The sequence below is a fragment of the Phasianus colchicus genome, chromosome 6 (assembly GCF_987193195.1).
Source record: "Phasianus colchicus chromosome 6, bPhaCol1.hap1.1, whole genome shotgun sequence".
In the NCBI taxonomy this organism is placed as follows: Eukaryota; Metazoa; Chordata; class Aves; order Galliformes; family Phasianidae; genus Phasianus; species Phasianus colchicus.
This window is the reverse complement of record NC_143441.1, coordinates 13,476,574-13,500,448: the sequence shown is the minus strand read 5'-3', so window position 1 is coordinate 13,500,448 and position 23,875 is coordinate 13,476,574. Positions and strand designations below refer to the sequence as shown.

Here is a 23,875-nt window from a genome sequence, read left to right as displayed (position 1 = left end):
TATATTACCTCCCTAACCACTGCTAGCTGTTTGGTTTTTAAAGATTTTTATTATTATTACTTTTTACAAAAAGGCTAAGAAAGGACTTTCTCTACCTGGCCTTTCTATTCAACAGCATCCAAGTAGCCAGCCTGCCTACTTCAAGTTTAAGTTCCCTTTAGGCTGCCATCACTATCTACAGCCTGTTTATGCTGGTTGGACAGCTTTGACAACAGCAGACGAAGAAAGTGGAATTTACCAGAAGCAGCATGCAAAGCAAGAAGCTTTGTGACAGAGGGCTATTTCCACTTCTTGCGCGCACCAAAGCCACCCATTGGTGAAAACAATGAAAGGATGCTTGGAAAGGATACCTCTTCCTTATTCATTATTGTTCTTCCATGCCCTACACTGTAGGCTTGTGAGATGCGCAATGATTTCAGTTCTACAAGGAATAACAGCACCAATAACATCAATTGCTTTTCTAATCACTCCTGCATGCCTTTAATACCTTTAGTGTTACTTTGGCCTAGCACACAAGAAGAGCAGATGATGATTTTTCATAAAGCAGTATTTCAAAATGTTTCGCAGTATGAATACTGCAAAACCACTACACAATAAAGAAGTTACTTTGCACTTTCAGAGCTAAACCTGTGTAGTTAAGGAACCAACTGCCAACAAAATAAACTCTTTTAGGGGATTTCCTTTCCTCTGCATTCTTATATAACTTCTTTGATTTGAGGGTTGTAATAAACCTGCTCTGCAAATTTTAAGCTTGAAAATTTGGGGTAAAAGATCACTATTTCCAGGCAGTTCTTACATTTCAGCTGAAAACATGGCAGTCTCTGAAATGTATATGAGACTTCTCAGTTACATGGACTAGCTACCGTACTAACTGTAAATTTCTACTTATACACCTGAAATGTAGTTATCAGTCTGTTGGGTTGCAATCTTTTTCATTGGGAGCAAACCTAATTTGGAATTTAATATGACTAGCATCGCATTCAAAATACAGAAGATGTACTCCTTCATCAGGAGCCTTTAGAAGTTTCCTAAACAAGCTGGAGAAATTAAGGCTTTATTTAAAAAATCCAAAACAAATAACAAACAAAACAAAACAAACAAAAAAAGCAACCACAAAACCTTAAACTCATTTAAGTTACTTGGTAATTATTAGATTGGGATATACTTTTTACACTTAATATTCTGTGGCTATCAGTAGGAAAAGCCCATAAGCTTGAAATAGAACAGTGAAGGGATGCTCAGCATTTGTGTACTGAAAGCTGAAGCCCTGACCTTGGTCAGCTATCTAATACAACACTTGATGATCTTTATGGCCCTTTTCAACCCAGGCCATTCTAACGTGTTGGAGTCAGCAGCAGGATTCTTGGTGTAACTAGTGTGTTTGCAGCAGAACCCACACAAGTCTGAGAAGCTAGTTTTACTGCTAGCAACAAACACAGCAGACTTTTATCCAGTTCCTCCCAGAAACAGTGCTGTTAGGAAGTTTAAATCTCTACCAGTGGTACTATTCAAAGAGAGGTACAAGATAAAGTGTAATTTAAGATGTTTTACATACATCCTCAAATTTAGCTGTAAACAAAGAACACCATGGCTTCAATGAAAGTTACTTAAATTTGAATGCAGAGAACACTTTATTAACTGATTACAGTTTTGATGACCAATCTTAAACCATAATTAATATGGGAAACATAGTGGGGAACATTAAGGCTGAGCCATATATATATATAGACAAATCTGGATACTGATAATCTGTACATCTAACCTCTGCTTTTTCTTTGTACATCTTTTATTCAGTGTCTGAAATTAATCAGAGAAAACAACCAAAAAAACTGGCCACTAATTTAAGATCTTAGTCTGGAATGAAATTTTTGCATGGGTTTTTGAATGCAGTACAGATCTCAGGGGAGATCAAACAAACAGATTTGCAAACATGCTCCAAATCAAGCATTCAAGGATATTTGGAGTTTGTCGTTACAGTTTTGTGCAAGTGATTTTATTTTCCAACAACTAGTAGCAGTTGTCTCCTTTAGAAGTTTACGCTCTACTTAACATGGTATTAAAATCAACTAATAAGTTGGGAAATCAGTATAAATTAAGTGCCTGTGGTGTGTATCAGCTTCCTGCTCTAAGCAACCTCTATCTGTAAGTGGACATAATTGCCAGTTTCACAGAATTACACCGACTTATTAACAAAACCCAGAAATTTATCTACTATTCTTGCACTGTGAACAGTAGTCCTACGTGATGTGATACCATTTTTCACCTGTACAGCTCCCTTTTGTAAAGTTGGGCAACACATGAAAGAAAGACAGACAAACTGTTTGTGTTCTGAAACGACGTTTCAGTTCTTTAGTTCCAGTCACTGAAGGAAGAGGCAGAGGCAGGTTTGAATTACCCCAGAAAACTGAACAATTGGTTTTATTTGGTGTCTTCAAGATGCTTCACCTTCTGTGGGAGACGTAGGAGATGTAGGAGAAACCATTTCAGGTTTTCGTGAAATTCTGTCCAATTCTGCCTGAACATCTGTTAAAACTGGCTTCTGACCTACAAAAGAAATGCACATCACTCAGTGATGTTAATGAAACCATTTTGGGGAAGACTTTGTATTTTCAATTCTCAAGAAGCATCTGCAAATCTACCAAACAAAAAAAGCCAAAGAAAAAAACAACCTGTTATTGCTTCAGGCAAATCCTAGAAATGTTACTCTGCAACCCAAAGCATGCAGTAAAGGCCTAAGGCCAAAAATCAGCAGCAAAGGAAAAAAAGAAATATAGTCACGTCCTGTATTTCGGATTTTTCAAAGTAACTTCCATAACTATATATAAAGTTGTGGGCATATGAAGAGTTAATGTAAAATCTAAAAAATACACTTCTCTGTATTCTATAAATTATGAACACTTCTGAACGATTTGCTGTATCAGCTGTATTTTGAAGTAATTCTGAATAGAAATAAGGAGTTTTACCACAGACCAGAGTCTGTTCCACGAACTCGGTCATCTGAAGTTGACACTGCTGCTCAAGGTCTGTGCACACCTTCAGGTGGCAAATCCCTCACTCTCCTCACCTGCTTACCTCCCCCATAACTTGGGATAGCACAAACATTTATACACTCACAATTAAACTTGACCCTAGCTTGCAATACAACTTTTTTTTCCCCCCTCCGCCCCTCCACTAGGTCACTCGTAACTCTTATTCCCCAGCCCTGCATGCATCTCGCTTTAAAGGAATCACTATCAGACATTTTGGATAAATACTAAACATGCTGTCGAAAGAAAATACTAAATTGATTGACTGCTGAAGTCACTCAGTCAAAACCTTCATCAAATCAGAAGGAAAGGCAAAAGGAAGTTTAAAAGGTATAAGAAGTTAAAAAGCATTGAAGTCATTTTAACATCGATGATAAAAATACACATCACTTTGAAATGAAGTCCCAGTGTATCTGAATAATATTAAGATCGCTTATGGCATAAGCTGCTTACACAGCTACAAGAGAAGTTTTTCTTTGATTCTCTGAGCCATAAGAAGGGCAGGCAATACTGAATCACTGTGAGAATAAAAAGCCATATCCAATGAAACATGCAGTTAAAAGTAATAGCTTCTGATACTTCTGATAAACTACACTGAATGATGCACAGCTCAGTCTAAATTGTGAGCTGATCTTTTTAGCATACCTGACTTTTTTGCTGATGGTGGTAGATTGCTGCCAGTAGTTCCTGCGCTACCACCTCCAGGACTGCCACCAACACCACCAGGGGAACCAGTTTTCTTACTCAACAGACTATTGAAGAAGTTTGCCAGGACTCCCTCACTGGTAGCTCCAGCTACAAGGAGACAGGAGTGGGGGGGAAGACAAAAAACATCCAAACATTGTCCAGATAAATAGCAATTCAATATTTCGGTTATGCTAAATAAGCATACTTAAGAAAGGTACTTCCCCAGATTAATTCTTGTCCTCAAAAAGAAAAAAGTACCTTTCATGTTGGGATCAATTTTTTTGGACCCAGCAGGGATAGGTGTAACACTGGCGACGTTGGATGTTACAGATCTATTTGGTGTCCTAGGAGATCCTCCAGGGACTCTTGGTGAGGCATCCTGTGCAAAGGAAGAGGAGAAAATTAGAAAAAGTCTTCCAAAGAATCAAATCATGCACTGTAATTGCATGTGAAATTAAGCACCTGCTTCTCAGTTCTACTTCTTTTTTAATAAGTTTCCCTCACAACTGAAATAAGGCAAGATTAGATTTTATGTTTTTTTTTTTTCCACACTTATGACATTATTACAAATATTAACTTCAGTGCAACTGAAGCACTGCTGAAGTTTCCTTCCAGGGAACCTCAATGAGAAAGAAGAAGCTGTTATTTTATAGTTCCTCTGACCACAGTGAAAACTGCACCGATGAGATTGTAGAGGACCTAAAATCAGCTTCTTGGGAAGACAACACACATGCCACCAATTACATGGAAAGGACTAAAGGCAGTCCAAGGAAAAAAACAAGTGAACAAAAAAAGCTCCAAACAAAATAACCCCCCCAAAACATTACTCAGTTCTTCAACAATAACAGATGTTTTTGTAAAATTGCAGTTCATCTAAAAAAAGTTGAAGTAATCTCTAAAAATTTGTATGCTCCCTATTAAACTTCTTACTTTCTAATTATTTTGAATTTAGACATCATAATCCTCACTTAACCATATATATATTTTTCCCCCAGAGTTTCAATATTCCTAGAATGACAGTGCTAAATTTTGGATATAAAACTCACCAAAGCAATTCAGCTGACATACAGTTTGCTCCCTGGCACACTCTTGGGATGGAAAGGGTAGTCAAGTAACTGCTTAGATGCACTCTAACATATGAAAAGTAAAGCCACAGCATTTAGCCCTTGCTGCCAATACAAGTTGTCATGCCTAGCTGAGAAGAAGTGTCATCATTTTAGAGCAGTGTAAGAAATAGGCTTTAAACACTACATAGTTTACACAAATAAATTGATCAAAACTATTTGATCACACAGTTAAGAGACAAACAGCCCTCAAATACAGGTGATGGTATTGGAAGTACTTTGTTACTACTAACCACTGGCCTTCCTGCAGCAGTAGGTGGCTGTTTCGCCAATTGAGACTGCAAAAAAGAAAAACAAACAACCAATAAACCCATGTATTATTAGATATTACAAAACTTTTTTTTTTTTTCTCCTGAAGAATCTTGTTAGATAAAACATCGGCTGTTTGTTTTATAAACAGAATATTACCTGCTGCTTCATAAGAAACACTTGGTCGTCTTCTGCAACAATTTCTTTCTCATGAACAAACTGCAACACAAAAGAAAAAAAAAACCACTAATACCAGGATCTGCAAGAATACAGCACAAAGCTTAGTATCTGTTCACAGATGCATGTTGTTACCTTAACCTGGCCTAAGCTTGGCGTTACTTTTAGTAACTTTTGCACCAGGATGAAGTGACATAAGAAATAGAAACATCTTAGATCCCAGGTCTACACAGCAAGTCACCAAACACAAGCTTTGCCAAAGCAAGTAAGGCAAATACCAAAATTTATAATCTACAGTATATAAGCATGCAAAAAGTTTGCCAGTTACACTTCCCTTGGATTCTTAGTACTCAACACATTGGTGTACATCTTGGTTTCTCCCCTGAAGATTATAGAAGGACACAGCATTAAGTTTTCTCAGCTGAAATAACCCACACTTGGAAAACGATCACTCCCAAACTCTTAACTTTGCTAGAAAGAAGGCAAATATTTCTGTGACTCAATAACTTCTACATATACATGGGGTCCGCTTTGCTGGCATTTTGTTTAATCCCTCCATGTTTTCCATACAGTTCAGCCTTTTTTCTTAAACAGTATGAGAGAGGAAATACACCAAGAAGTTCTGAACATACTGTGTAAGCTGGAGAAGAGGTATACAAAACACTAAGAAAATGTTGAGAACGAAATGAAAAGACAAAATAAGCAAAAATAAGTTTATCGTATTCTTGGAAGCAAAGCTTTGAAAGCTGACAGGGAGATAAGCAAATAAAAAGCTGCCAAAAATATTAACAAAATGTATTCCATTTTTAAAACATCTCATTTTACCTTTCTGACCGGCGGTTTTCTTATGCTGTCTTCAAAACTGTCTTCTGCTTTTAGTGTTTGAAAGTTCTCATGCAAGATGCCAATCTTCTTGTCATTATCCCAACCTGCAGGACTAGAAAGAAGGATCATTTGGCTTTAAATTCCATCATTACCTCAGGTTATCTTGAACGCAGTTCTCATCTACATGGAACTTCAGTCCAGAAAGTTGTCTTTTCCTTTCTTCTGTGCAAGGGGGTTATTGACCAGTACAGGTAGCTACAGACAGGGACTAGTTCACCATAACAGTAAGGAAATGTCTCTTGGTTTATCATTTCTCTTTGAGGCAGTGAGTATTTGTTATCTCAGCCAACTTCCCTCTCCAAATCCTCCAGCTCATCAGACTGTTACACTCATCTTTCAAAAACATAGGACAAAAAAGGTTCTGCAGTCCTGTACAAATGTACATTGTAGTCATATACACACAACAGTGCAGATAACTTACATAAATACTGCATCTTTTTCCACAACAATAGCTGGAACGTTGAAAGGAAACCCGTACAACTTCTGGACTATATATTTATAGACTAAATCAATGTTTTTGTTCTCCTTTACCGAGGTGTAAATAAGCGCAGCCCCATCTGAGTACACTTGTTAAAGAAAACTCCATTTTAGTGGTCAGTAAGAAAAAGGAAAATAACCATTTTGTTGTTTTAAAGGTTATCTCCTCTGAAACATTTAAGAGGAATACAAAAATCAAATAGGTCAAGCAACTTCCAATGCTATTTTTTGAAATAAGCTATTTAAGAATTTAAGTCTCTCTTCCTGCATATATTTTAGGGCAACTCATCTGTTGGTTTTTGAGTAAAGGCTTTTCACTTTCAAAGCCCACAATACCAATAGCTTCACTTTGATGTCTTTTAAACTTTAAACTTTTTTTTTTTTTTTTTTTTTTTTTTGCTTTCAGCAAATGAAAACTTTCATGCCATATCCTTATCTCATCATTCTCCCATCCTGCAGGACTACACAGAGATGTGACATAGATACTACAGCATTAACATCAGTAGCTCCAAAAATACAAAAGGTCGTTCACTTTCCTAGCTGGGTTTTTAAATTTGGGACCAAGATCTTACATTAGAGAGTGATCTTCTTTGAAAGGAAGGTAAATGAGTTGTGCTCTACGTTAGTACTAAAAAGAATGATTATTATTCTCGTGTGGTTCAGTACCAAAGGAAGATTATTTACACACAAAATTAATAAAAGCAGCAAGGGAATTTTCAAGTAGTTGTCACTTTGAGATTATAAAAATGCCCCAAACCCTAACCAGTTTCTACAGAGATGAAATTCAAATTCTAAAAGAGGTAAGTAATCTAACAAGATCTGATTCCCATTCAGTGAGGTTCAGAATAGAGTACTGAGTTGCATATGGCAACTGCATGGACTAATTCCTACTAATCTTTCATATTCCTTTTCTTCTACAGAACTTACTGCAATTATCTGTAACTCTATTTTGAAAAACTAGATCCAAAGGAAGTGCCATCACAGTACTTTAATGATATCTCAGGGTTTTGAACTACCTTTCCATCTGTTAATGTTTGTCTCTCCAGTAGTATTTAGACTCCCACTTCCTACAGCACACATTATGATGACACAATGAAGGTACATTATTGGCATCTAAAATCTAGATCTGAGCACACCTAGCTACCTAAACAACATTTTATACATAGCATAGTGACAGTTTACATATGTTGTGCCTACTAATGGGAAAGCCAGGGGATCTGACCCACAGCAATTTTTATTTTCTTTCTTCCCTCATCACCCTATTCTGTGGGATTACTGAACCACATATTCGGTCAAAAAGAACATCTTCTGGGCATCTGAAATGACTTCATGCTAAAATGAATTGTCTTCTTGCTATCTTAGGGAGCTTGTTGGTTAAGATTTGCTGATTTAGGAACTGATTCTTCAGTATGAAAATGGCAAGGAAGGAAATTCAAAGTAAGGGAACGTGCCAGACTCTTGCATATCTGTAATGAATTAGTTAAAATTATTCAACAGAATGAAGAAATATTTAACCCAGCATTGTATGTAGGAAATAACCAAAGCAGATGTCCAGCCACAAAGAAGAGTTGTCTACAGTTTTGATAGAGATGCAAGTATTCTTTTAAGCTGGTCACAATTAATGCAAAGCTTTGAGTCCTTATCATCTTCATGATGTGTTCAAGGATACACTGTAAGCAAAACCGTCTGATATGTGACTGAATGAAGTCAAAGTGTTCATCTCTGTAGTCATGCTCTTTTTCCAGAACACTGATGGCATCGCACTGTTGAAATAAGCACAGAATTAATATACCACTTCCAGCCAGCTGTTGAAATAGCAGTGCTGCTGCACCTCCTGTTCACAACTGGGCCACAGGAGGCAAAGTGAAAAAACAAAAACCTCCTGAGATTGTTTTGAAACATAAATATTTTTTTTTAAATATGCATCTTGGCATGCATGTAGCGTGGGCTGCCTTAAATTGGGAGTTAAAGTGTGCCATTTTCCATTCTCTTCCAAATTGCAACCACGTTATGCAATAAACCAACATCTCTATTGAACATCAATCCATTGAATACAAGCATTTTCTGCACAATGCTTTTACACGCTGTGCTATCACAGGGCACAATCTTTTTGACTGGCTAGTTGCTCGCCCTTTGCAAACGTAAGCCAAAGCAAGAAGCGTGGAAATGAGAAGAAAAAAATTGTGATTGTGGTAAAGGAAGAATAACGGAGACCAAGGAGGTGAAAAAAAAACAACACAGGTGCTTTTCAAATGAGAGGGTCAGCCTTCGCTAAAAGTAACAGCATATGCATCAAAAGGTCTATTCTTCCTCTGTGGGCCAGCAGAGGCTGCAGATGCAGTATGCTTAATGCCAATGAGAACTGAAAAGCCATGGGATAATAAAACAAAACATGAGAACCACACTACTTTCTCTCTAGACTAAAAGTGTGAAGTATTTAATAGAAATCAAATCAGGTCACAGAAACACCCTAAGAACTGAGCAATGTTAGCAGAGCAGCACTCTACTAGCTTGCACCCTGAAACTTATTTTCTTTCACATAAAAAAAAGCAGAAGTATTTAAAAATCCAAACCATTGTTTGCAGAATATAGAATGGCTGTGTAAATTAAAGGGAATTTTAGTTGCTTACTGACTAGCTCACTCTGAGAGCAAAACCAGGTCTGAGGTATTTCTCAATTCCCTGAAAGCTGGTAATACCACAGGAAATAAAACACCCAAATTAACATGCAAACAGGGCTTCCAGAAGATTCCAACCTTCAACATAAAACCTATTTATAAGAATTCTTTATTATAAGAATTCTTAACCAGAGTATTCAGAATGAATTCAGAACCAAGAGTTTCCCACCCCAAATCCACAATTTAAAGCATCCCCATAATAAAACATACAAAAGAACTAAAAAGTGAAACAAACCTTTGTACAAACTACTACTACTGGAATGCCTAAGTTACATGTTAGTGTATCTGCACCCAGGGGTAAAATCACACTGTCATCTTTGTCTTCCTGTAATGAAGTATTTCTTCTCTGTGGAGAAGCTGGAAAATCCTCGCCTGGTTCTACATATTCCTGGAAGTCTCTTACCACTGAAAATAAAAAAAGTTATATTAAAAAAAAATCATCTACTTTAGTATTTCAACATTAATTTCCACTGCCATTGATCTCTAGTACTGCTGACAGCATAGTGCTTCTTTAGATTGAAAGAATTGAACATGCAGCAAGCACCACTCATTTATTTGGATAGACAGAAGAACACGGCCAGTTTTAAGTGTCCATGAGGACAACATTAACCCATTTTAATTTTTAGCACTGTGGAAGAACCGCTGGGCAGTTGCTATTAGCTATCATTGCTTGATAAATCTCCTAAAGAACAAAGGTCCCTTGCATTGTTCTTGGTGAAATTAGCAGAAATCTGTCATAAGCAGCAGCAAGCCTTACACAGATCATTTAGCTGGTTTGACCTAAAAGTCCCCCATCCACGGTTTTCTGTACCATGAATCTATACTAGTAATAAGCAAACAAACAAAAACATTAGTTAATAACTAGATTATTAAGTAGCAGCATGTTAAATATTTGGCATGATTTTACAATAGATCAGATATTAAAGTTTAACAAGGAAGGCAAGTCAGAATCCAACAAGAATTAGAAGAAAAAAAAGACAAGGTTATAAGTGCAACTTTTGTCAAGTTCTGATGCAAATGCCCAGGCTCTAATTACAAGGTCACTTAATGTGCTTCCCACCAGGGATGCAGTATCAGGCATCAGATGTTTGTACCTTTCACATCAAGTGTCTGATTTCACCCAGCAGAAAAAGGATTCTATCCCAAACCACTTCCATTACTTTTCCATGAGTAGCACTGCTTGAATCAGCCAAAAATCCAGGCAGCAAGATGACTTAGCTGAATCACACAGCTGAATCACACACACCAGCAGCTCACTACTCTAGTACTTTCTCACTGCTTTGTCCCGATTTGCCTTCATCCATCCCTACCTTTTCCAAAGTGACTGAAGGCTTGAGTTCCTACCTAGAAAAGCATTGGGTGAATTAACAGAACACCGAGTTATCCAGCATCCAGGATAAAAGTGCATTGGGCTGAAGTTATTCAGCTCTTCTACCCAAAATTCAGAATAAAAAGAAGCATATGTACAAATCATCATCTCTACTTCAATAGTTGATTGAGGCTCTTATTAAAGCAATGCTGCCCCTTCAGTCTGTTTTGAGAGCCTCCCAGACTGATTATGTTTTAATCCAGAGTTCTCACCAGGATATGCCAGCAACTCAAGGGAAGAAAAAGGATTAGCATACCGTATCAACTCAGAGACCTTGGAATATTTTTTTCTGGATTTTGTAAAATTTTGCTATTCTGCTCAGTCAGTCAGTAAAGAAGCAAAGCTCTCCACAGCTTTGATAGCAAAGGTATTGCATCCCTACTTTCATCCAGTAAAATCATATCCCCCCCAAAAAAGTTGGTGATTTTAATACACTCCCTTCCCCCCAACAAAACAAAATGACCAACACTCAGAAGCACTCTTCTCCCTCTCCTAATTTTTCACAATAAGAATCTAAGATGACTCCCAGGAATGACACTCCTCTAAGAATAATCTCTTAAAAAAAAAAGTAAGCTGTTGCCTTACTGCCCATTTAATGATAGCACAGCTACAACTTGGATTAAAAAAAAAAAAAAAAAAAGCTATCTAACAGGTGCTTAAGAACATAACCATTCTAGAGACAAACTTCAGACTTCAATAAATAAAGTTTTAATCACACTATTTGATCTTGACACACAGTCTTCCCAAATGCTTGCTGTTGTAATTCAGAAAGGTGAAGGGGCAAGGTTCATGATTTAGTACCCCAAGTGAAGTACGATGGCTGCCCAAAACTAGTAGGTGCTATGATGCTAGCAAGCTCAGTCAGATAGTCCAAGGAATTCTGCAATAACCTTGTGTTCTGCATATTTAAGTTAAAAAGATATGAAAGCAATAGAGCATATTCATGCAAAAACAAAAAACAAACAAACAAAAAAAACCAACCAAAAACAAAAAACCAAACTAAAGCATACATAGCTGCATTTGTGTCAAGAATAACTCCTCAAGCAGAAAGGGCCCAAAGATTACCATGCATGAAATAATCCTGAGTGCTTTCAACATTTACATTTTTGTTAAACACAAAAAAGATCCAAAATCATCTATCCTGATTGATCACAGGAACAAGTAAACGGCTAATGCAGTGTAAAAGATCAAGATCTGCCTTTAAAATAATTAAATATAAAATGGAAAGCCATTACTTTTTTTCATTTGATAAATCTTATCTTGTTTCTCTAAGAAACAGGACAAATTCGACCCAGAACTCCTGATTTTAAGCCACCTTTACAAAAGAGAAAAAGACTGCAATGGAAAGATTAAGTTGTGCAGAAGGCATTAAGCATACTTGACTTAAGTGGAATTTAAAATATCTTCAGAACACTCACGTTTTTGTTCCATTTCTTTCATTTCTTCAGGAGGAATTTTTAACTTGTCAATGTGTTCTCTTACAACGCTTGCCCATTTTTGCAAAGAATCCATTGCAGTCCAAGGCCTTGACATGTCTACTACCAACATAACTAGAGTGTCCTTTAGTGAGTTTGACTCCATTGCAAATTTAAGGAGACCCTTGTGATACAGGTCACCATCCAAAATCCGTACATTGCATCTTGTTTGGTCTATAACAAAAGAAGAAACATTTTGAGATTCACTTGCAACGCTCCACTCCATAATAATTATTACATTTTCATTAGGTATGTAAAATACAAGTCAAGAAAATTAAAAAACGTTTTAATTAGTCAGCTTCACACACACATGCACACACACACGCACACCAGCAAACTGCAGCTTGTGGAGAGCCCTTGCCCCTCAGAAACAATGAAGTTTGAAGAATTCAGCTTAATGGCCATAAGTGAAGATCTTGAACACAGTACCTGAAGATGAAAAGTCAGAGGAAAAAATGGAATATTTCCTATGTTAATCTTCACCATTTGAGAAGGAAAATGGTTCTCTTGGAAAAGCAACTTAAAAGGGGGAGTTTTGAAGGGGAGATGGCAGTCAGCTGAGCAGACAAGGGCTGAAAAGGGATGGCTGAATTCATTCAATGTGATGTACATGTATAACTGTATCTTGGCCATCAGAAAACTGAAGCAGAACTGCAAATTTCTGTCATAAGTTTTAATGATTTAGATGGAGAGTGAACAGGCAAGAAAGTTATTCTTCAGATCTGCAGAAGGACAATCACAGTGCAAATAGGCCATCCTACTGCTTCTTCCACCAAAAGAGTGTATTCCTACACTCAGAAGCACTTAACTTCTGAAGTAAATGAAGAGCCAGTGATTCAAAATTAGATAGCATCATTACATTTTCCCTTTGGGTAAATTTTCATTGCTTGATAAAGAAGCTGAGAAAAACATTCAGAACCAATTCTTAACTTTGTGATGTCAAGTCATCTTTGAGACCAGAGGTGGAAGTCAAGAAAGTAGGTGATTTCAGAAGGTAAAAGGAACTAACTTCTGTTTCTCCTTCAACCTGCATTTGTTTTCATAGCACAGAGAAGTTGTTTCTACCCAGAAGTACTTTCATGTTCTTTTTCACACTCAGCTGCTTCTAAGCATTGCCTCTAGATAATTCATTACATTTCATCAGCCAGTGGTGAGACCCCACCTGCAGCCCTGTGTTCAGCCTTGGACCTCAAGATAGGAAGTATATGGATCAGGTAGAGCATGTCCAGAGGAAGCCACAAGCAAGGCTGGACCATCTCTCCTATGGAGAGAGGCTGAGAGAGCTGGGGTTGTGCAGCCCGAAGAAGAGAAGGCTGTGGGGAAACCTTATAGTGACATTCCAGTACCTAAAGGGTCCCTACAGGAAAGGCAGGGAGGGACTTCTTATAGAGGCACGCAGTGACAGGACAAGGAGCAATGGCTTTAAACTGAAAAAGGAGAGATTTAGGTTACATGTTAGAAAGAAATTCTTCACTCAAAGTCTGATGAGACAATCGAAGAGGTTGCCAGAGAAGCTGGGGATGCCCCATCCCTGGAGGTGTTCAAGGCCAGGCTGGATGGGGCTTTGTGCAGGCTGGTCTAGTGGGAGGTGCTCCTGATCATAGCAGGGGGGTTAGAACTCACTGGCATTTAAAAGGTCCCTTCCAACCCAAACTATTTTATAATACAGCGCATAAATAGTCTACAGCCTCCTTCCCTTGCCCTCTCCCCCTCAATTTAAGCATCAGGGTGGAATAAAGCATTCCACAGGTACAGATATCTGTAGTGTGAGTCTTAAACACCTTTTCCTCTAGGTTTGACAAGTGCACTTTTGCCTACCATCCATTCAGAATGTTGCAAAAGACTGCTTTTCTTCTGGCCTTTTCAGCCTTTTAACTGGCTCCTCTCCTCCTCATGCCCGGTCATTCATGATATATGTAAAGGAGATTAGAATGAGAAACCTTATTATAACAAATTGCTTGTGGATTGAACTGACCTTCTCCTGAGAAAGAAAACCATCCCGTTCTCATTCTAAACATCACAATACTGAACCACTACTTTGGTTTAAGATATTATTAGCAACTTACCATCTCGATCTTCATCATGCACATTTAAATACAAATACTCCATGCCTCTTCCTTTTTTGTATTCCTCGATTCCTTGAATTTTTCCTATTAAGCTAGTTTTACCCGCTCCATCTTCACCTGGAGAGACAGAAATTAGACAGCACTCAATCTTTAAACTCAGCTACATTTAAAAATCATTTGTGGCAAGAAGGAAACATTCTTTAACAAGACAACTGAGCTCATTAAATTTTCAAAATATGGAGGGCTTTGCCCAACTCAACCATTTGTTTAAAGTGCATGCTTCATCTTCAAGTCTCATCTCTAATTAGTTATAAAGGCAGTTATGACAGTACATATCCATTTTGAATAAAGTTTTTATATATATTTTACAAGCTAACTTATCACTTGCAACAATTTCAGTCTTTCACTTGTAACCAAATTCTTTCTGAAGTAGAGGTCCAAGTGAGAGTAAGTTCACCACACAATCAGAAGAATACCATTGACAATTCTCCCCAGTCAAACAGGGCAGAACACCAGGCTGAATAGGGTAAAACTGTTTCCCTATAATTTTATGAGCTGATTTCTCTGAATCTTTTCTACAGTTCTGAAGAAGCTTTAAAGGAGGTGGAAAACAGGAAACTATTGTACATTCTGACGCAGCCTACAGTCCAGATCCATTGATCCCACTCTTAATGCCCACTTATTCCCTCCCCTCCAAAGGGACCTCAGATTGCCAGTGAACTTTACACCATAAGCACACTATAAACTGCTCAACTGCTGCCAAAGACTCATCCTGAAAATCTTCTTAGTACACATCCTCGAGCTGGAAAACTTCATGCACCATTCTTCAAGTCCGAAAGAGTAACCTAAGTACACCTGGACATAGATCAGAGGTTTTGCTTCTCTAATTTGATAATGTGATGAGCACATTTGACAGGCTGAGAGAGCTGGGCTGTTCAGCCTGGAGAAGAGGAGACTTCAAAGTGACCTGGGAGCAGCCTTTCAGTAGCTAAAGAGGAGCTACAGGAAAGAAGGGGACAGACTCTTTAGATGGGTCTGTGGTGATTGGGCAAGAGGAGATTTAGGTCAGATATAAGGAAAAAGTCTTTTTCAGTGAGGGTGGTGAGGCACTGGAACAGATTGCCCAGTGTTGTGGTGGATGCCCTGTCCCTGTTGACTTTCAAGGTGAGGCTGGATCAACCCTGGGCAACTTGATCTGGCTGTGGTGTCCCTGTTCATTGCAGGGGAGTTGGGATAGATGGCTTTTAAAGATCCCTTCCAACTCCAAGGATTCTGATTCCATAATAGGAGTTAGTGAAGATGGAGATTAGTAACTTCCCACAGCTCACTCACAGGTTACAAAATCAAAATTAATAACAGGTTCCTAGTACCTTATCAGCCTTATGCCAAAAAGAGCATTTTTTCAAGTCTCAACAATACGTAAATAGTGTAAGCACTACGTAAAAAAGAAAAAAGTGCAAGGGCAATAGTTTTCGCTATTACATATAAGGATGAATTTTCCCTTTAGAGGGACTTGGGCATCATCCTCTAGATGAATATTACACCCAGATTAATAAGACCACAGAAACAGCCACAGAAGACAGCAGAAAAATCATACTGATTGACTGATGTTGAATTTTCCCAACACAAAATGCCCAAGGTTGCTGTAGGAAATACTCAGTGTAGAGTTCAGCTTCAGATTTGACCAATAGTCTACAAGCTATCAGAAAGCATAATGCTAACTGGGTTACTCAGAGTAAAAACTGAAAAGTAAAAACTGAAAAAAATGAAATGATGTCAGTTAAACTTTAAATTTATTTGGAAAATTAGTCTGTGAGGTCCTTAACTTTATTAAGTCTGGGCACACCCAAGAAAACACAATTACAGGTAATTTTAACTAAATGCTGGAAAGCACAGCAAGTTTCTATTCACACAAAGTTTTTCCTCATCTCATATGAATATTCTCTTAAGTAAGAAATCCTGCCTGAAAGGTGAACAATTGAAGCCTCTTCACCCCAGATGAATTATAGTTCTTCCCTTGCCTTCACCAAAATACTCCAACTTCTTGAACTTGTCATCTACAAATAACTGTGGAGATTCTATTGAGCTGCTGCACTGGCAAGGTATGCTGCAAGAAGGTGCAGTTACTATTGCTAAAGTTTTCTGTATGTTTTACCAGGCTTAAATTAAAAAGAAAAAAAGAAAAAAGAAAAAAAAAAAAAAAAACACAAAACTAGGTAGCTTTGGTTCCGAATGCTCGAAAGACAAAACAATCCTTATTCCTTTCGAAGAGGATAGCAGTTTGCCACTTCCCAGGTTGCTCACACTAGCTGACCTCCAGCTAAGTTCTCTTACATTCTACTTTGTTTCACATATGTGGTAACAAAGTTTACAACTTATTTGCATTGAGAAAGTTCAGCACCTTCAGTAAAGTTCATCTGCCAGTTCTCAACAAAACTGCCTGCAACCTGAGTCTAAGAAACATATGTGGTCATGAGAAGTTCCAAACATCACAAAAGAAACCCTTAATTTCATTAACTAGTCAGGTAAATGAAGAGAATAGTGAGATGCGCAGCTGACATAAAGGAAGCCAAAGGATACACAAAGAAAGGCATTAAAAAGAACACTGGCAAGTGGTCCAAAACAAGCAACTCATGAACTAAGCAGTGTACAAACACAACTACTCACAAGAGTGCAAGATGGCTGCACAGCCAAAGGTGCCCCAGCCCACAGGTCATCCTTAGCTCCCAAAAGATTCATAAGCCAAATTAGAGTCAATGTCTGGAAAAAGCTGCCAGAAAGTAAAAACGGGGACATGGTGTATGACATCAGCACTTCTTCCTCCTTGCACACACCATTCATTGGAAGTAAGAAAAGATTGCCTTTAACAAGAGAACAAAGTCTTGATGCTCCATTCTGCTTCTATTTCTTAAGCATGTTGGACATACCTTTTACAACTGTGATAGCTGCAAATACATTTGATCCCCGCTATTCATCTATTTTTTTCCTCTTCCTAAAGCCTTCAAAACAAAACTCCCAAGAAGTCAACCAATTTTGAATATACCCAAGTTATGCTGGGAAATAGCAGCAGTATAGTTCTGTTTTCTAGTAACTTTTCAGCACATTCTACCTGCATGCAGTGCTAACCTCTAAGGCATCCAAAAAGCCAAAGCTTCTATTGTAATGCTTTTAGTATGTATTGAAGCTTTCCTCCACCAGAGGACAAGGAAAATATTGGTTAGGAAGTGAAAGTCTGTTGGTTATTTTAAGTTTGAGGGGTAACAGACAGCACCATAACACAATTAGTGTAGGTACTGCCAGGCACATACATAAAAGTGTGCACATACCCTTTTATTTCTAAATAAGAACACATGGATACACACACAGCTGTAGCATTTGACATTCTGAACCCTAACATACTTAAGAATATTTTTTTGTCACTGTCTCTGGGTAACCCTGAAGTACGTAAAAAAGCAGTGGTACTTAGTTTCAAACAAAAGGGACAGTTCGTATCCCTAAGTCTTAAACTTTACTGCCTGTTCAAGTTATGAAATAAGGTGCTTCATTTTATCTGAAGCTCTACTGAAACACTATGCAAGACAGAGTGCTATCATGCACCTCCAGGAAAAGTAATAATCATACCCCTCCTCCCTCCAAAATTTTGAGACAGAAAATCCTTTGGCTTTCAAAAGATATGATAATCAAATTTCTATACATAAGCTCACAGAGCAAAACATTTCTGACATGCAATTCTTGCCCTAGAACTGCAAGGCAGAATAAAACTCAAGATGCACATGTAAGATTTTGCATCCTGTTTTCATAAGTAACCAAAACCCCTCCTTTTCTAAGATAAATCTTAAAGAACTAGAACTCTCCACTACATCAAGCTGCACTTGTACATTAATCATACAGAGAGGAAACAGAAGCAATGCTTGCCAGCAAGCAGTGCTGTACACTAAAGCTGAATACAAACATGAGAGACAATAGATTTAATTTTTCCGGAAGCCGAGCTAGGAAGCAGTCAAAGCAATCTGCTTACACAGTATTTCACCATCTTGTTAAGCAAAAGGAGAGCCTTGCATTCAGCTGAACAAAAGCCATCTCACTTCTATACCCACGCTGCTCCTTCACTCCCTGACAAGCCACTCAAGCACTCCTGGCCAGGAGCACCAAGGCAGCATGCTACAAAACCCTGCCCTGCTCCCTGCTGCTGGGTGCTGTCCAGCCCCAAATCCAGAGGAAATTTAGGTTACAGAACTTCTGTTTCATTAAACACTGATAATTATCAATATTTACTACTCATACTTCCACTTCTTTTTCCAGTTTAGGAAACGAAAGCAGAAGCAGATTATCACTTGTCTTATAACAAGGCAAACATGTATTAATTTCATACTGCACAAAGAACCTGAGTATCATTATCACCACAACAGGCATTAGTTTGCACTTATGTAAATCTTCTCCACTGCAAAATACGAAATGTGTTCAAAATATGTGAAATCAACAAACACAATGCAAAATGTTTCTTTTATTGGTATTGTTGGTCTACCCCTCTTCTGTGAGGGGCTCTGATTCTTTTCCCTGGCAATAGTTTGAAAAGCTCTGGACTTGCTGAAAAGCTGCACATGTAACCATAATGCCAAAGGTTCCTTGATGGAACTTGAAACTGAGTTATCAAGGGCAAAGCAGCTTTCCCAGAATCTTAGTGATCTCTATTCTATGCAGTGTGGAACCTCCCAGCCCTAACCCAGCAGAGTGGAGACACAACAGCCTTCACACTACAGTCAAGGGCATGTGTACTATAGCTATTTTCCAGATAAAACATTTCTCTCAAGCACAGGTTAGTAGCTGCCTTTTCCACAGCCTCATATCAATCAGTGAAAGAGATTTGCTTACACATACTATTCTAATTGAAGAATGCCTTCTGTGGACAAAGACCAAAATAATCAGGGTAAGCCAAGTTTAGTCTGCTTTCAGAGAATGGAGGAACAAAATTAATTATGCTGATGAGATTCTTCTTCACAATTCCTCAAAACAATGTGCAAGTTTGCAGTCAGTAGGTCGTATCAAGTCTTGGAATAACTCACCACCAAATTAGACTTCACTTGTTAGACAAAAAGCTTTGTTTTACCCCACTGAAAACATTTTTCTCCTCACACATCATTTACTTGGTTTCACAGTGGCACTAAAAAATTAAACAGCTTTTCTGAGGAGCACAGAAACTGTACTTCTGCATAACAGCAGAATATAAAGCAGAGCATAAACAACTATTCCAGCATCCTTTTGTGAAGTCATGCAACACAAGAACAGATGGGCTGACCATGGAAACAGGTAGAGCAGTAACAGTACTACTGTGTGCTGAATACAGGCAGCACATCTCTAAGGCAAGCACTAAGTACCTACAACACAGCAGTAAGCCATCTACTGCATTTTAACTCAGGTTCACTACCAAAAGAGAACAATCCTGTGCTACTATCAAAGGGATGGCTTTATTAGCATTCCCATCACTAGCCTACCTGGAGAGTACAGAAACACAATTCCTTCCCCATTATCACCTTCAAAGCTATTTCTGAGATAGATCCAGACATCAGCAACACCACGGGCAAAGTGGAGACAAATTAAATAAATGCAGTTCAAGAATTCCACAGTTTGCCATGCTGTTATGATTAAATATGGCTTACTATACAACTTTCATTTAATTCCGGCCTCTTGGAAAACGAGTTAGAAGAAGATCATTCCCAAAAGCACACCTTCATTGTGAAACAGTAACCTAGTTGTTTTGCTGCTACACTATCTAGGTAAACATCCCATCAAAACAACTGATACTTTAGCACAGTAACTCTGTTGACTGAAACGGAACATGGCTTACATTTGGAAAGACCTTATCACACAGAAGGTGAAGAAGTTCAAATTTAGATTTGAAGAGGAAGAAAAGAAGCTATCTGGCAGCTCTTGCAAGACTAGAGAATTACAAATCGTTCAAGATGAACAACAGGATACAATCAACAAGCAACATGTCATCAGCTGAAATGATGAAGTGATCGTGGAAAAGCTGCCAGACATTTGAACAGGAAAAAAAAAAAAAAAAGCAAATGGACAATTAAAGTTGTGTTCAATGCTAAAAATTAAGTAAAAAGATTTCATATTATCTTTGGTAGTCTTATGACAATCTGCTGTCTCAAAATGTAATGGTGAAGCTTGCTATAGTTCAAGGATCCACTAAAGAAAAGCAACAAGCTGAAACAACTCCTTGGGATATACCCATTCTCTGCAGTAAGTCATTCCCAAAACACGCTCACGCAGAAAAGCGCGCCTGCAAATTAGTTGTATAGCTGTGGGAACTTCTTCTCAAGCACCCTGACAGCCAATAGACAGGAGCAGAGCTCAAAGATTCAAACAGACAGGTCTGGCCCTGCAAAGAGAGAAAATGTGCACACGAGGCAGCTGAGTGCTGACTGCCCACTCTGTTCAGAGCCTTTATTACAGAGTGGAGTAAAGCACAGAGAAAGCCAAAATACTAATGATTCAACGGCAGTGTAAGTGTGCAATACAAGACACAGTCGGGTGCACGTGTCACTGGATGGTTTGACATCCTGAGAATTGCAGGCAAAGAACTGTGCTATGCTTCAGAGATCGGAATGCACGAAACACAAAGCCTGCTAGAAAGCAGCTATTCAGTTGGCTTGCAAGCTATGGAGCCTGTTTTCTCATGCATCATGGAATGACTTTGCACATTACTGCTTGAATACATGCTGCAATTTATTGAATAAATGATTAGTTCAGGCCTCTGAATTCAAGTCTTCACACATTCTGTGCTGCTATGGATTCCATCCATAACCCGCAGTGGTGGCATTTCAGCTGTTTTGTCTATCCCACTTGCTGGTTCAGGTTTAATTATTGCAGGAAGGAATGAACAAGAGGGCTCTCGGTAAGCATCAGCTTTATCATCACACTCAAGAAAAAGTATCAGTCTCCTCTGCTCAGCACCTTTACCGTACAAGTGAGCAGAAGGGAGAGCTTGGGGGAAAAAAAAGAATGAAAAAATGCCAACGACAAGAGCTACACGCTTCCAGTTGCCTTCAAAATAGTACCTAGAATTGGCCACAAGACGAGCCCATTTCCTTAAGAAAACAGGGATGGCATGTTTTCTATTGCTATGATGTGCTAAATGAGGTGGCTAAGGCTGCTCTGACAGAACTGCTTAGGGATCAGAGCATATTTGCTGTACGGAATTGTTTAGGAAAGCTTGTATTTCTATTATTAGTTCATACAATCACAGAAAAATGCTTTTATACTACACGCAGTGCTGATCAAAGTTTGAGGTCTTCATATTAAGACTGAAACAATTCTGCAGAAATACAACTATAAATTAGGCTGGATTTTGTCAATTTTGAGTAAAGAATTACCAGCATTATATGCTAACCTTCATTTCACAAAACAGTGCATCATACCCAGAAACTGACATCTGGTATCCCACTTTTCTTGAGTTATTTCTATGGTGTTTTGAAATGTCTTCTTGGTTCTTTAAAGTGAGATGTTAACACGGTTAAAAATAAATGCTGAAATAGCAGAATTAACATGCCAATATTATAACTGCTCAACACAAAGTATGTGAAAATGTACTTTACCACTCCTGCTTAAAAGAATTCTCAGAGTAAAAAAACTGGAAATAGTCATGGCAAGAAGTGATCCTTATGAACAACAAAAAGCCAGTATAAGAACTACTTAAAGGAAGAAAGATTAAAAACAGAGGAAACCCGGGACAACTGAGAAACTGCCTGAAGAGATAAGGCTATAAGGCTTCACCTACTCCAACCTCAATCTGTCCAGTACAGCACACACATGAGCTCTCCTCTTCCATTGGCAGCATGCTTCAGGGACAGCACCCTGGCTCGCAAAGGAACAGTCAACTGAATATAGAGATTACATAGAATTCTTACCAAAACAAACAAACAAAAAATCCAACAACAATCACACAACCGAAAAGAAAAAAAAAAAAAAGAAAAAAAAAAGGCATCAGCTAAAAAGAAGAGTTGCGTTTAGGAGGTGTTTGAGAACTGTGTGGATGTGGCACTGAGGGACATGGGCAGTGGGCATGGTGGCGTGGGTTGGTGGTTGGACTAGATGGTCTTAGTGGTCTTTTCCGACCTTAATGGTTCTTTGATTTAGTCATCCTACGAGCTCTACATAAAAAAATAAACAGCGTATCTCTATACAAGAGACTAAACAAACAGAACGAGTGTTTGAAACCATTCTACGATGCCTTCAAGCGCTGCAGGAAACACAGACTCACGCAGCTGATCACTGAAGATTAGCAGTATCCCATACACCACGCTACGAAGAGAGAAAGACAGCGTAATCTTCTTGGCAAGGATCACCACTGGAAGGAAGAAACCTTCCAACTCCACCAAGAACAGCTATCCAATTTAATTTCCAAGGATCACATACAACGCTCTCGATTATTACGCAATCTTTCTTTAACATCAGCAGAACCTCCAATCTCAAAAGCCTACTCAGTTACATCACGTAACAAGCAACAAATCAGAGGGCAAGAAGTTCTGTAACAGGTTCAGCAAGCAGCCCCACAATCCCCGCACAGCATTCTCCTCGCTGGGAAGTTCGAAGGCACCACTCAGAGCAGGAAGGGTCGCAGCCACAGACAGCTCTATGATGAGAGAAAGCACTCGGGAAAAAGCCCTCGAGAAAGGGATGAGCACACGGCTACAAAGAGCCACACCGCTCCCAGAGCCCACACGACTCCCGCGGGCTTCAGGCACGCTCCCACCCGCCGACACGCAGCTCTCGGAGCGAGGAGGGCCGGCCGGGCGGGAAGCGGCACGAGCCCGCCGATCCGCCCGCGCACAGCCCGCAGCCCTCCGGCTCGTCGTGGCGGTGGCGCGGGAGGGCCGCGGTGCTCACCCAGCAGCAGGACGCTCTTCCCCGACGGCAGCTTGGAGCGGGAGCGCGTGGACACCTCGCTGAGGATGCAGGACCTGCGGCGGAGAGAGGCGCGGCTGAGCCGGGGCTGCGGGGCCGCCGCGCAGCGGCCCCCTTCTCTTCGTTTCCCTTCCCCTCGCTTCCCTTCCTTCCTTCCCGCCCGCCCGCAGCGCGGCCCCCGCCTCCCCGCCCCGCGGGGCCGGCAGCCACCGCCCGCCCGGCCGTGTCGGCCCCGCTGCCCGGCGGCGGGGCGGGGCGGGCGATTACCAGAGGTTCTGCCCGTCGTCCTCCTCGCCGCCCGCCCGCAGCTCCGCGCTGGCGTTGTTCGCGGCGCCGGATGCCGAGGAGGAACCGAAGGAACCGGCTCTCCCCACCGCCGCCATCTTCGCCGCCTCCTCCCTTCCCCGCCCCGCCGCCTCCCCGAAACGCGGAGCGGGCGGCGGCGCGGCGGCGGTTGACAGGAACCCGGATGTGGGGAGCCGGGGGCGGAGCGGAGCGGAGCGGAGGGAGGCGCGCCGCGCCCCGCTGAGGCGGAGCGGGCGTCCCTGAGCCGGGCGCCGGTTGGGAGCGGCCCGAGGGCTGGGAGGGCGCGGGGAGCAGCTCCTGCCGGCACAGCCCTGTGGCTGGGAGAGGGAGCCACGTTCCCCTGCCCGCCCGCTCTCACGGGGACCGGTGTTGCGGACCGGTAAACGCGCACCGGTGGTCGTAAGTGTGCTAAAGCTTATTCACCGCGATGGGAGCCCTCCTCCT

At 40.0% G+C, this 23,875-nt stretch overlaps 1 protein-coding gene across 1 annotated transcript; it reads right to left on the bottom strand.

Annotated features, from left to right (window-relative positions):
* Nucleotides 1-1,603: 1,603 nt before the first annotated feature.
* Nucleotides 1,604-23,602, bottom strand: DYNC1LI1 (dynein cytoplasmic 1 light intermediate chain 1). Its single transcript, XM_031590263.2, has 13 exons — nt 23,393-23,602; nt 23,108-23,181; nt 14,213-14,329; nt 12,090-12,320; nt 9,538-9,707; nt 8,295-8,388; nt 6,570-6,705; nt 6,089-6,200; nt 5,246-5,305; nt 5,071-5,115; nt 3,972-4,092; nt 3,672-3,821; nt 1,604-2,544 (listed from the first exon to the last, which is right to left on the bottom strand). Exons 1-13 carry the CDS (start codon nt 23,506-23,508, stop codon nt 2,432-2,434), a joined length of 1,539 nt encoding a protein of 512 aa, XP_031446123.2. The 5' UTR covers nt 23,509-23,602; the 3' UTR covers nt 1,604-2,431.
* Nucleotides 23,603-23,875: the final 273 nt, after the last annotated feature.